Below are 14,465 nucleotides of genomic sequence, written 5' to 3'. Positions count from 1 at the left end.
GAAAATCTTTGGAGGGAGTTGAAAATCCGTATTGCCCAGCAACAGCCCCAAAACATCACTGCTCTAGAGGAGATCTGCATGGAGGAATGGGCCAAAATACCAGCAACAGTGTGTGAAAACCTTGTGAGGACTTACAGAAAACGTTTGATCTCTGTCATTGCCAACAAAGGGTATATAACAAAGTATTGAGATGAACTTTTGTTATTGACCAAATACTTATTTTCCACCATAATTTGCAAATAAATTCATTAAAAATCCTACAATGTGATTTTCTGGATTTTTTTTTTCTCATTTTGTCTCTCATAGTTGAAGTGTACCTATGATGAAAATTACAGGCCTCTCTCATCTTTTTAAGTGGGAGAACTTGCACAATTGGTGGCTGACTAAATACTTTTTTGCCCCACTGTATATATATATATTGCTAGACAGCAAAATCTTTAATAATACATAATTTATTAGTTGATTTACCTGTCATTTCATTGTTATGCAGATGATTTGCTAATTTATTTTCCTATGAAGGCAAATGACCGTGTCGCACTAAACTCCCTGCTTAGTTGTATTAATGATATTAAGTTGTGGCTTTCACAAAACTTTCTTAATTTGAACGAAAATAAAACTGAGTGTATTATTTTCAGTACTTCAGGCACATAATGGTCCTGCTTTGAGTTTGGGAGCTCTGGCATCATACACTAGGTCAGCTGTCAAAAATGTGGGGGTTACTTTTGATTGCAGCATGAAATTTGACAAGCAGGTCAGTAATGTTAGACTGAGCTTTTTCCAGCTTTGTCTCCTGGCTGAAGTTAAGCCTTTCCTGAACAGGCACAACCTAGAAAAGGCTATTCATGCTTTTATTAGTTCAAGGTTGGATTACTGTAATGCTCTTTATGTTGGTCTGAATCAGACCTCCATATAACGCCTGTAACTTGTTCAAAATGTTGCTGCTCGCTTTTTAACAAATACATCTAAGACGTGCACACATCACTCCTGTTCTCTACACCCTACATTGGCTTCCTGTGCGTTTTAGAATAGATTTTAAGATCTTATTGTTTGTTTTCAAGGCCTTACAGTTTTTGCCTATTGCTTACACACTTTTTGCAGAATTTGGCTCATTACGTCAAAACTCTACACACAAGCCAATCAGACATAGCACTTATTAACAACTCACTTCTATGCCAAAATGAAACACTCCTTTCTAAAAATGAAATTCTTGCAACAAAATCATACACACAAGCACCATTTGAAGTACTCTTTCATATCACCAGCAACACACTGATGGGCTTTATAGAAAACACTGCAGTCTTTGGGTTTCTATTTTTATTGTCATTTTCTCAGTCTTCTGTAAAACTCAAAAGCAGAATTTTTGCAGTAATCAAATAAGAGTTTTTACAAAAAAACATTCTTACAGAAATAAAGAAAAATAGAATCACAAATCATCAAATTTAGCAACAAAACAAAAGTAAAAAAAAAAAAACTATTACTGGATACTGTAAATTGCTATTGGGAAAAAAAAAAAAACTATACTTGTTTTGTGTGTGTGTGTGCGGGTGTCTGTGTGTGTCTGTGTCTGTGTGTGTGTGTGGTGGGGATCTGGCCACAAGACCTCTTCAACATCAGAGGCGATGTCTCTTCCATGTCCGACTCCTCTCTCTCTCTCTCTCTCTCTCTCTCTTTGTCCTCCTCTTACTCTGACTCTCATTGCCTTAATGCTTGCAAAGTTCTCAAAATGGTTTACCTGAGGCCTATTTGTAGTGCTAAGGCTCAGACCGATTGGTGTTCTGTTTTCTGTGCAAGTGTTTTCAGGTCTGTATGTAAGTGCCTACAATTGCCAGATGAGTTTTGCGTTTTGAACAGAGTGTTTTCCCAATGATAACAGGTGATTTCGTTTTTGAACAAAGTGTCTAATGTAAGAAAATGTGTGTGGTGTTTCGCAACAAGTGTGTTAAAGAATTGCAAACAAAGTGCAAATTTGACAATGTGTTTAAGCTATGGTTACACTGTGTTTAAGGAATGCTACAAGAAGTTTAGGTATTGGGGCTTTGGTCTAAGCATTCGTTTTTAGCGTGTAAGCAATGGGCAAAAACTGTAAATGGCCTGGCCCCGGAGTATTTGTCTGAAATTTTAACTTTGCGTGAGCACAATCGGTCATTGTGGTCTTCAAATCAGCTGGTTTTAGAAGTCCCAAGGTCAAGGTATAAACGGTGGGGTGATCAGGCTTTTGCAGTTGCTCCCCCGAGACTCTGGAGCAAGTTACCCCCTGATATTCGCACTATTACGGATGTAGCTCTTTTTAGGTCCAAACTCAAAACCTATTTGTTTAGAATGGCTTTTAATACGTAGTAGTGTGACAATTTCACTCTCCTGTTTCTTTGTAACCTTTTCTGATTTTACTGTGTTATATGTTTCATTCCTTTTATTGTATGATATGTTGTTTTATACTTGATTCCTGATGTAAAGCACTTTGGATACCTGCGGTTGCTGTAAAGTGCTATATAAATATATTTTGATAGATAGATATATATAGATTTATATATTGTGACTCTGCAAAGTAACTAAAGTTGTCAAAAAAATGAAAGTACAATATTTGCTTCTAAAATGTAGTGAAGTAGAAGTAAGCTTTAAAGTACAATAACATGACACATGGCAATACTCAAGTAAAGTACAAGTACCTCGAAATTGTACTTAAGTACAGTACTAAATGTACTTAGTTACATTCTGGCCACTGTTCGTGATCATTCACATAATCTGTTTGCAAAATACTGACAACTGTTAGGCCTAATTCTATTTGGGATGTATATTTTACAAAGTTATGAAATATACTTAGAACTTATAATACTTATGACTTATCAATGGCATCTGCTGAGTATCGCGGAATGGCCATAAGTACATGAAATAATTTTTTATCAACACACTCTTCCTCTCACCTGCTTCGGTGTCAACTAATGCCACCACTCTTGCTAAAGTACATCAACTAAAGAACAGAAATTGTATGAAACCCATGACCAAAATAGTCAGACATTCTGCCATACCAGTGTGTTACTTATGGATGGAATTATAGTGAAAATAAATGATTCCCCTTTTTGGTGGGGACGATCTGGGACTCCCATAAGGACCCCAGGGAGTCCCCGGACCCCATGACCCCAATTAGGGAACCACTGAAGGTCCCACACGTTTGTTTTGTTTTTGACCGTCAGCGCATGCGTGCTTCACTCTTAACTGAACTCGTAGCCTACAAGGACAACGAAGCTGTGACAACTTTTTAAACAATTTTTTAAGTGAAAGTGTGGCTCACGACCCCTGCATTATACCGAGGATTGTTGACGCTCGACAGAGATCGGAACACCAGAGTCCTGTTTAAAAATAAGTGATTAAAGGCTTTTTTTGAAGCATGAAGATTGTGGTCGCTGGAGGACTCGAATAACGTGAGTGCCATTACCTTTATAACCCGACTTTATATCAGTGTGGCTGGTTCACGTGATGCTATTTCCTCATTGTAACTTAGCCGTATGGTCTAACCAACACATACAACAATAACAACTTTGACATATAGCTATATCGTTAACATTTTGGTCGGCGAAGGTTATTGGCCGTAGCTAACGTTAGCTAGCTAGCTGCTAGCCATAATCTTTGTGATTTGAATAGTGATTTGTACAAACGTAGCTAACGTTATTGATGCGTATTCGTTAAACGATAGTAGCTCAACGTTATGTGTAACGTTATATGTGTGCTTGTACATAACATTCAGTGTTTGGTTTCTGATCTATTCTCTAGTAAAGTTAAAGTGAATTAATGATATTTTGCGAGACGTGCAAACTTGGGTTTTTTGAAAAAGCGTGAACTGCACATTTTTTTAATGGAGTTTGGTTTGTGGGACATTCGTTCCCTATCAACGAGAATAACAGCGAAAACAGCTAATTTTACAGACCTGTGTCTGACTTTCTCGGTTTCAATTCCTCAGGGAGAATACGGGGACTTTTTACACTCTACCACAACCCTATTTATCACTTTAAGTTTTAGGTTACAAGTCCCAGGTGAATCTGGATGGATGAACTTCTTATCAGGCTCATTTGAGATTAATTTAGCCTCCCAGGAAGTCCCATAAACATATCACGAATGAATAATTTAGTATGTATTATCTGTCCATTGGTGTTTATACTTCTGTGACAGATTCAAATGCTCATTACCGTTATTTTGACCGGTGTTGCACCTTTTATGTGACCCACCTATCAGATTCTGTGATCTCAGTAGGAGCCATGTTGCCACCACACGTTTTTATTGAAGTCACATACAGTATTTTACCAAAAATGAGGCTTCCATAGTATTATGAAAGGGTAACAAATTGTGATTGCAAAAATAGTCAATTAGTTTCCCAGAGCCGAAGATGACTTCTTCAAATGTCTTGTTTTGTCCGTCCAACAGTCTAAAACCCAAACATATTCAGTTTACAGTGATATAAAACGGAGACAAGCAGCACATTATCACATTAGAGAAACAGCAGCTAGAGAATGGAAGGAGTTTTTGATAAGTGACTTAAACGACTAATTGATTCAGTTGAATTCAGTCTGTTGATTAAACAGAATCATTTCAACACTACAGTGGGGATATTTTGAGACCCAAGTGTGAACTGCATAATTCATCTTTGACTGTTAATGTACAATTGGACTTTAATTTAGTCTTCTTTATTAAATTCTATTTATTGCACATACTCAAGAAGACGATGAGACCGTAGGAGGATGATGGCTGCTGTGTGTGTATATCGATGTATGTATTACCGTTTGTGTGTTGTGTACAGGACACACAGTGAGGAGACCATGTGGTGGTTCCAGCAGGGTCTGTGCTTCCTGCCTGCGGCGCTGGTCGTCTGGACAGCGGCGGCCTTTGTCTTTGCTTACATCACAGCGGTGTCACTGAGACACGTGGATCCTCTGGTGCCTTACATCAGGTCTGAGTCTGGACACACACACACACACACACACACACACACACACACACACACACACACACACACATAGTAGTTCCCATATGTAGAATTAATTTGGCCCGCACTCCTTATAATGAGCAAATTTGTAATATTACATTTATTTTTTCTTTTCAAATGTCTCCATGGAAACGTAGCTGAAACGTATTGTTTTATTTTTTTTATCTTTTAAATCTTTTCATTGAGATTTTCAGCAAAAATAAATCAAACTTCAGTGAACTTTGTTGTGTGTTGCAGCGACACAGGAACGATGGCACCAGAGAGGTGTGTGTTCGGCATAATGCTGGATGTGTCAGCCTTTTTAGGTAAAACACGAATGCACACACACACACACACACACACACACTACACTCTATGTGAAACTACATTGAGTTTCTTTCATAGTTATAGACATAACAAACAAAACAAAACTTCTATAAACTGAATAGTGGGGGGAGAGTCTCAGAGGAAGGAATCTAATTAAGTAAATCAGTCAAGCTAGCTCTCTGAGCTAATGCATGGAAACTACTGTTGTAAAAAAGCAAATACACACACACACACACACACACACACACACACACACACACACACACACACAGTACAAGTCATGCATTAAAATGAAGAGTGGACGCACAATGTACTTAATTTACTCTACTTCTGTTTAAGGTGGAGCTTTCAATTCTAATTTAATGATGGACAGTTTCATATATAACAATGCATTATATTTTGTGATATTTTGTGAGTAAACCTGAATCTCCAACGTAACCAGTAATATTTCTTTGTCGGGTAAATGTAGTAGTACAATGTTTTCCTCTGAAGCAGAAGTACACAGGTTGAGTAGTATACAGTTGGGTTGCATATTAAGCGTTTGGGGGATTTCTGTAAGTTATTTCGGGAGACACTGGTTCTGAAGAAAGCTGCAAGCAGCAATACCAAAGGCCAAGCTCTTTGAATTTGAGGGATTTCAGCCAAAATGTTTTTGTCTATGTAAAAAGGAAAAAATAATATCAGCTGTCAGCTGATATATGGTTGTGTGTGTGTGTGTGTAGGAATAGCCACGGTGTACGTGCGTTACAAACAGGTGGAGGCTCTGACAGGTGAAGGCGAGTTCAAACTGAACAGACTGAACCGCTTCGGGCTGCTGCTCGGCTTGATCAGCTCTTTTGGGATGTGCGTGGTCGCAAACTTCCAGGTGAGTGCTGCTGGTCCTAGATCAGTCCCCATCTGTACAGTGTGGTGAAGTGTTGAACATGTGTGTGTGTGTCAGAGCAGAAGACCACGCTGTTTTCCATGCACCTGGTGGGGGCGGTGCTGACTTTCGGGGTCGGGGCTCTCTACATCGTGGTTCAGACGGTGCTCTCGCTCCACATGCAGCCTCACGTCCACAGCAGGACCACCTACCTGGTCCGGCTCGGCGTTGGTCTCTGGACCATGAGCAGCATCATCAGCAGTATCCTTTTGACAGGGTGACAGCTGGAAACACAGAGCCCAGACTAACAGCGTCAGCTTTTTTCGCCAGCTTTCCTTCCTGCATTTTGCCTGTAAAACGTGTTTGTGTTCTCCATATTTATGTAGATTTATAGTTTGCTCTTGTTGTTTAAAATATGCGGCTCTGAGATGTTTGCGATTGGTCGTGCTGTGCAAACACCGCCTCTTTTATGTGAACGCGCGCGCCGCTGGATTGGGAAACCCCGGGTTGACTGAACTAGTTGATAACCAGCGTCGTGACCCAGCTTATGCGGGACCGCGGTTGTTAGGGTTAGTGAAGCCGGGTAACTGAAAGAAATCCAGGGCATGTTGATCTTGATTCGTAGTACAGGCCTCCGGTGTCCTTGTGTGCCACAAGGTATTTCTAACGTACCAACCCTGGGGCTTCCTGTAACCTGAACCTTTAAAAACCTGTATGACTGGTTCTAGGTTTTGCCTTTTGTTTACATTGGGTTTTACAAACTAGACCGTTTTTGACACACGTCATTCAAAAATGTGACACAGTGACAAACGTTATAATTTATGTGCTGTTTGGTAGGTGAGTGCAGTTAAGTTGTGGTACAAAGAAACATTAGGAAAAGCTGTGCTAGTATTGATGTTCTTTTATATAAGATCTTCATTCTCCTAAGTGAAATTGTTTAAAATAAGAGAGCAAACTGTTGCTGGCTGCCACTCATACGGTGCCGGATCCTGATATATACATGTTTACATGCAGTGACATTTAAATGTCGCTATCATTAAATTAATGGAAGGACTCTACTTGCAGTTACCTTGCACAACAGCTGGATTCTTGCGATACCATGAGATCACGCAAGAATCGCACATGGAAATCCATCTTGTCAGGCTTCAAGTAACGCGTTTGTGTCCCAACAGCAGCGGAACAAACCAATCAGCGTCTGATCAGGAGCTACTGCCAGCCACAGGCGTGTGCACGTGTGTGTCGGCCGCCACTGTTCAGTCAAAACGTTAATGACGGATGTGATAGACAGATGGTTCATCCAATCACCTGTAAGGCATTTTTATTGAAAGTGCCTGCCCTTTGCCAAACAGTTTCCAACGGCAGCTTTTCAGATGCTTCTGTGTTAACAAACCATCTGGTGCGTCAGGTTCTATTTGCAGTAGAAGGTTAACTTAAAGCTATAGTGCGTAGTTTCTGCCGCCCCCATGACTAAGTAATGACAACAAAACTGTCAGCGCGTCCACATGATACAAGCCTGGACACGGAGACCAAGATGGACTCTTCAGAAGAGGTACTGTAATTATCTTCACTCGAGTTTCTGCACGGGAAAGTCACCGGACGCCACAATCTTCTGAACACAGCCACACTGAGAAATACAGAGAGAGTTGTGTGGAGCTGATAGTGGTAATTTGCTTTGTAGCAACTCATTTGGCAATGGATTGAATGTAATGGACGTTCAATAATATCAAAAAGTAACACTAAAGCTTTACAATGGAACCATTGTCATAGTTTCTGCTTAAGTTTCCACTGTTCTCTATCAACCTTTAAAGACGTCTGTGCAGGAGATTGTACTAAATCCAAGTTCCAGGTACTCTTGGGGGGAGGAGAAAGAAATGTAAAGGCTTCTGTGCAAAAACCCCACAATTAATAATGTTTAGGTGTCACTTTTTTAATAATGTATATCCAAAACCTTCTGCTTTTGTAAAACACAAGGCACAACCCAGAACCAAAGAGGTTTTTTACAAGTTGAGGTTATGCGAAGCTCAAAGTTACAGGTGGTTGAGCTTTATTAGCGAAAAAGACCTGCGTCGTTCAGGACAGGTCAGCTCTCTTCCTCTGCTCCATACCTTCAAATCATCTTACATGAAAATACCAACCACAATACTTAAGTTGTTGTGTGTACACACCAACACTGTGCACACAGTTTACACGGACAACAAATAAATAATAAGGCAGCGAATCTTGCATGTCGGATATTATTTTTTTCTTCTTTTTTTAAAGATTATATTTTAGGCCTTTATTATATAGGACAGCTTAGACGTGAAAGGGGAGAGAGAGAGGAGGAATGACATGCAACAAAGGGCCGCAGGTTGGAGTTGAATCTGCGCCCGCTGCCACAAGGACTGAGCCTTTGTACATGGGGCACACGCTCTACCAGGTGAGCTATCCAGGCGCCCCCATGTTGGATATTCTGACTCAGAATATCACCTGCATATTTATTATGTATGAATGCTGTGTGTTGGAGCAGTGAGCTGTGATCCTTAACAGCATCCTCTCCTGTCAGTGTTCGTATCATCAGTCATCATGTACAGCAGTCTGCCAGGAGTGGACGTACCTCGCAAACTGCACTGGATTCCTGGAGAAACGGTCAGTTCTGCAGCATCAAAGCTGGGTTTCTTTTTCAATACTTGTGCTTTAAATAAATGATGCCTTTTATATAAACAAATGTACTGTATATGACGAACCTAAAAGTGTGTTTCTAACTTCTCAGATGTTAGAATGTTGTCTAAACACAAGCAGCTACACAAGAACTTTGTCTAATTCAAAGTTGCACATTTTGGTTGGTAACACAGCTCTTTGCAGCATTACATTGATGTTTGTATGTCTTTTTCAGGGTTACACGGCTCACATTATCAGCACCGTGTCTGAATGGTCCCTCGCCTTCTCCTTCATCAGCTTCTTCCTTACCTACATCAGAGATTTCCAGGTAGTCTGTCTTATCTTTTCACCCCCACAGCTGCTGTTAAAGGTTCATTTTTGCTTTGTTTGTCCTATTTACTGTAAAACGACCAGACAAATGATGTTGAAACAAAGAACATGTCATTTGTCTAGTAGAGATACCGTAGATCCAGATGTACAAACTTTGTAGGTTCATGACTTAAAGGAATAGTTAGACCTTTTGGGAAACTGCTTTCAGAAAATTGAATGAGAAGATCAATACCACATTCATGTCTGTACAGTAAAGCTTAATTTATGCTTCTGCTCCAAGGGTTTACACTGTACCCACAGCAGCTGGGTAGGCCCTATTGTGGTGTAGTGGCCATACTGTGTATTGCAGCATCATGTGACACACAGTGGCCCAATATTTCTGTATGAAAAGGAGCGGCTGTAGAGCTGTGAATATATTTTTCTCAGCGTCACTCAAAATACCATGAAATGACTCTTCAATTTTGATCTGTTCGGCCTATTTATTTGGTTCAGTAAAATTAGGAAGTCTATAAGACAACAAATTTCATTCCACAGGAAGTCTCTAACGTGCATGCTCTCAACCGGCTCGGCCGCAGAAGGACTGTAGTTCGCTCTGTAGGGCCAAAAATGCCGTGGAGACTTTTTGGGCGTATGCACCCACTGAGCAACATTATTAGAAATCAGTTGGATGCCGCGTTGGAACGAAGTATGCAGTTGTTCTCAATACATCCATGCTTAATGTGCCTAAAAATGTAATTACACAAATTGAAACCTTGCAGTTGTATACCTCCGTCAACCAGTCAATTTGCAGTTTACATCCATGTCGGTCCAGACTCATATAAAATATGTAGCGAAGACTTTGAATGGAATTTTATTAAAAGGTTTTGCAGAACATAATGATTTCACAGTGAAGTTGACCTCCGACCACCGAAATGGAATCAGTTCATTCTTGAGTCAAATGAGAGAAATTGCCAAATTTGAAGAAATTCCCTCCAGGGGGGGGGGGGGGGGGTCATGAGATATTGCAGTCGCAAGTATGGAACGTACGAACAGACACCCTGATAACATAATGCCTCTGGGTACGCCTGTTGTCGGCGCGGAAGAATAAAAGGCTGTGTTATTTTTTCCCTTTTCAATAGCGCACATTTAACATTCCATGAACCACACAGTTAATCAAAACCTACAGACTGGACAGGACCAGGCTTGCTGTTTACAGACTTTATGCTAAGCTGAGATAATTGACTGCTGCTTCATATTGAAGTATTTTGAATTTCCAAAATTCAAAATACACCTACCAACACCTCTTAAGCTTACTAATCAAACATGTTGTATCTCATTTGTGAATTTGTTTAAAGAACTGCAGTGTAAGGTGGCAAATTGCAGCTTTACAGGATTCATATTATTATGTGCCGTTTCTTGATTTCCGGTTGTTCCCTAAGAAATTGTGGCAGCACCATCTTAACCCCATAAGATTTTGTTTTAACATTTCTGTTTTTGCACTGAATACACAACATGTTAATTTTTTAGCTTCAGCAACGTTGGCAGGTGTTTTTTTATTTAACGTTGAACAAAGCCAGACTAGTTGTTTCCCCATGCTTCCAGTCTTTATGCAAAGCTACTCAACAAAAGGACATGAGATTGATATCAATCTGAACATCTCAGAAGACTATTTCCTAAAATGTTGAACTTTCAAGGTCTTATTTAAGATCTGTGTTGACAGAGAATATTTCCTAACTTTTTTTTTTGTTTTATGTTGTTTGTTTTCTTTTTTTTTATGAAGAAAATTCATTTGCGAGCCGAAGCAGATGTGCAGAGCAGCCACCTGTACGACAGCTGGCCACACGATGGCGTCGCAGCGTCGCATTACAGACGTGAAGCCTCTGAGTCTTCTCCACTGCTGGCAGGAGGAACATGACCAGCTGCAGAGCACCCGGCTGCTTTTACACCAGTTTTAACTCTTTCTAATCATGCTCAAAGGCTTTTTATAAAGACTCTCTTAAAGCTGGTTTGGTGGCTCGTAAAGGGGTCAGTACACCTAAAAACATATCCTCTCCTTTCTAGTGTTATCTATCCAGTCAAATAGTTTGGGTTTTATTCATCCATGTTTGGAGATTTCTGCCTCACCCCAATACGATTTAAGGTGTGTGGAATTTAGTTTAGTAAACATGTCAAACCTGGACAATTAAAATCAAAACTATCTGACTGGGGAGATAATATGAGGGGGAAGAGACAGATTTTTTATTTATTTTTTATTTGGGGCAAATTATCCTTTTAACCCAAATAATAAGGCTTTGCACTATTTCCTCAAACTGCATCAGTCCTTCTCTGTGACTTTCTCCACTTCAGCACTGCACTTTTAGAACATCCATTGTGGTTTACTTTCAGTTATAAATTATACCTACTCACATGTCTATGAAGCCCACTGGGGTCATATGGTAGAAAAAAACATTTATTTAAAAATTAAACATTATTACATTTGCCAATTTTATTATTTCTTCATTCTGCATTTAAACAATTAAATGGGACATACAACGAAGCTCAAAATCCTTTGATACCCCTTTACTCTGCAAATCTCACATTTTGAAACTGCCGCTGAAAATGGGCGAATCTGAACAAAGCTAAAAGTTGACATAAGCATCTCAACTCCTAGTCTTTGTCACGCCCCAACATTTGCATAGGCTACACCACTGACCTGAGGTCAGCTTAGTCTTCTGAATCTAGCTAGGGCATGCAGATCTCCAGAGGTCCGCTATTTAATTACTAAATTCACTTCTGAGACTTTTTTATGCAAGAAATCAACTATGTAGAGGTCAAATATGGGCCGTTTTACAAAAATTGATGGCTAATTGCAAATTTTGTCCGACAGCTGGTGCTGCCTCGCCGCAGCGTGTCCTACTTCATAGACTCCAGCTCGCTGTGAGCTAGCTGGATCTCCGTCACGAAGGGAAGCCCGCGGCGCTCCATACCCGCGCAAAGTCACCGTTTCTGGGTTACTGGACTACAAAATGCCGAGGCCCTGATGGAGCTCCAGGGCCTGCAGCTAGCCGCGATTCATATTGAAGGGACAGTAGAAGCTAACGAAATACCTAATGTTCACAAAAATGCATTAAATTGAAAATGGACACCATAGTTAGCTTTATAAGACCTTGGGGTAGATGTTATATAAGTGGCGTGACGAAATTCAAACTGTAAATATACTCTAGTTATGCCGGCAGCTGGCAGCCTCCGCGGAGCCCCAAGCCGGTAGTCCAGTAACCTCCAGTCTCGTCAGACTGTGTGGAGCTCCTAAATTCCGACACGTCTTACCAAATTTGCAATTAGCCATACATTTTTGTAAAACAGCCCATATTTGAGCTTTATATAGTTGATTTCTCGCATAAAAAAAGTCTCAGAAGTGAATTTAATAACGAAATAGCAGACAATGTATAACTTTGCAGTGTCTGAAATATGAGACCTGCTGTCTAGTCTCCAATGGAGGTGTATGTGGTTCACTCAAACCAATCAGCGCGCAGCTCATCTAAATATTCATGAGCATACCATATTTGGAAGAAAAGCTCTTGTTACAAATAGGGCCATATTCACAAGGTAGTTAAGGACCCATAAAATAGCATTTTCAGCCCAACCAATGTTACATACCCTATTAGGAGATCTTAAGGAAAGTGTGAAATACCCTATATAATCATTCTATCACCCCTTTAAAGCTGCAGTGGGTAGAATGCAAAAAAAACAAACAATGGGCAATGCATGCGCAGAACAGCCAATAGGAATGCTCTCGCTCTCTGAAATGACCTGTGATTGGCCAAAGTCTGAAGCCTAGTTTTCTCTCAGACAAGTTGAATTTCAATATGCTGAAAGATTATAATGAGATCTTTGCCTAATAATGCCAAAAACCAAGAGCATACCAGTGCTTTAATAACTGAATTCTAAGCTTTTAACTATTATATTTATTAATGCTACTTTCAGTTATATTCTGTTCATTAATGTTTGCCTATTTCATCTCAGTTTATTTGTCTACTGCTTTAACATTCCGTGTCTAACAAATGTACTGAATGCATTTTTTTTACTAATTAAAAATTACGATTTCTTTCTAAATGTTTTGAATCCTGCATTATTTACGTTCATGTTTACTAGCTAGCAGTCTTCTTTACTGCCTTTTGTGAGGGATTCACGCGCTACGATTGGCCTGGCATCCATGCTTTGTGTGAGGTGATGGACGCCGATTTGTTCAGGTCCTATATCCTGACCAATCGGCTATCCTGACCTTAACTATTCGCGGTCCATGCCTAACCTCAACCAATCGGGCTGCTTCGTAGGGCGGGTCTTGCCCATAACTGCAGTGGGTTCCATAATTGTGCCTACCAAACAAAAACTCTACAGAGTACGTTTAAATTAAAGACCACTCTGTTAAATCTGAACAGGGGCCCGTTCAGTCTCAAAACGGTGTGCACCGCTGTGTTGTGGCACTTTTCATCGGAACAGTGTGAACTTTGAGGTGTGTTTTCTCTAGTTTGGTGGGTGCGACAGACACGTTACCCAATTAGCAGCGACATATATGTAAACTTGTGATAAAAGGAAAGGTGGTGCGCTTGCACACACAGCAGGGTATTAATTTAACGTACCACTGTTTCAGTTTAAATAAACATTTTGCTATTTTCTTTTGTCAAGGCTGAATGTGGCCCAGGTGTAAGCATCCAAAGTCCAGACCCATAGAGACACAGCAGAGCTCTGATTGGTCAGATGTCAACACACAACAGATGGCCAATCAGAGCTGCTGCTCCTGTTTGGATTGGAGTGTCACACCGCTGACACCTAAAATAAAAATCAATATGTTTTTAAACTTATTATTTAATAGTGTATATTCTGATGGCACATTCCAGACTCCACAGTACCTGCTGTCTGTTGACTGAGAACAGATCTACAGATAAACTTTTAATATTTCATCAGATACAAACCTACTTAACTTCTAACCCTGAGTTGCTACTGTACTATTGTGGGGACGTTATCCTTGTTAAGACTAATAAAGATGTATTCGTTGTTTGTAGCTAAGGTCACCCTTTGTCTACTTCAGACTCAGACTGCAGCCAAGTAAAACATAAACTTCATGTTTAACCTCTTATTTGTTTAATTCATTTTGATTTAAAGCTACTAATTATTTTTATTTTAGTTTTGGTCAATGGATCAACTGACTATACAGAGCTTTTAGCCTCTTTTAGCTCCTAGTTTTGGTTAGTTAGAGACTAGCTGGTGAAAAAAATGGAGGAAGCAGATAGTTAATAAGGAGTTGGTGGAGCCCAAACAGAGCTAAAAGGGCTTGAATGTTGGTCTAACAACTTCGAGTCAGTGGTTGGGTTTTCTGCTGTCCCCAAGTGGCCAAAA

The 14,465-nt window shown here is 40.0% G+C and overlaps 1 protein-coding gene across 1 annotated transcript; it reads left to right on the top strand.

The window, feature by feature from the left end:
* Window positions 1–3,195: 3,195 nt before the first annotated feature.
* On the top strand, window positions 3,196–13,181 carry dram2b (DNA-damage regulated autophagy modulator 2b). The gene is made up of 8 exons (XM_078249180.1): window positions 3,196–3,419; window positions 4,790–4,939; window positions 5,213–5,280; window positions 6,004–6,146; window positions 6,227–6,404; window positions 8,686–8,768; window positions 9,016–9,108; window positions 10,870–13,181. The coding sequence occupies exons 2-8, from the start codon at window positions 4,809–4,811 to the stop codon at window positions 11,002–11,004; spliced, it is 831 nt and encodes a 276-aa protein (XP_078105306.1). The 5' UTR covers window positions 3,196–3,419; window positions 4,790–4,808; the 3' UTR covers window positions 11,005–13,181.
* Window positions 13,182–14,465: the final 1,284 nt, after the last annotated feature.

Source organism: Sander vitreus, chromosome 4 (assembly GCF_031162955.1).
Source record: "Sander vitreus isolate 19-12246 chromosome 4, sanVit1, whole genome shotgun sequence".
NCBI lineage: Eukaryota > Metazoa > Chordata > Actinopteri > Perciformes > Percidae > Sander > Sander vitreus.
This window is presented reverse-complemented; position numbering and strand designations above follow the sequence as displayed.

Coding starts and splice junctions, on each gene's coding strand:
- dram2b (XM_078249180.1), top strand. CDS start 4,809: ATGTGGTGGTTCCAGCAGGGTCTGTGCTTCCTGCCTGCGGCGCTGGTC. Junction 5,281..6,003: donor GGATGTGTCAGCCTTTTTAG/GTAAAACACGAA, acceptor GTGTGTGTGTAG/GAATAGCCACGGTGTACGTG. Junction 6,405..8,685: donor CATGAGCAGCATCATCAGCA/GTATCCTTTTGA, acceptor CTCTCCTGTCAG/TGTTCGTATCATCAGTCATC.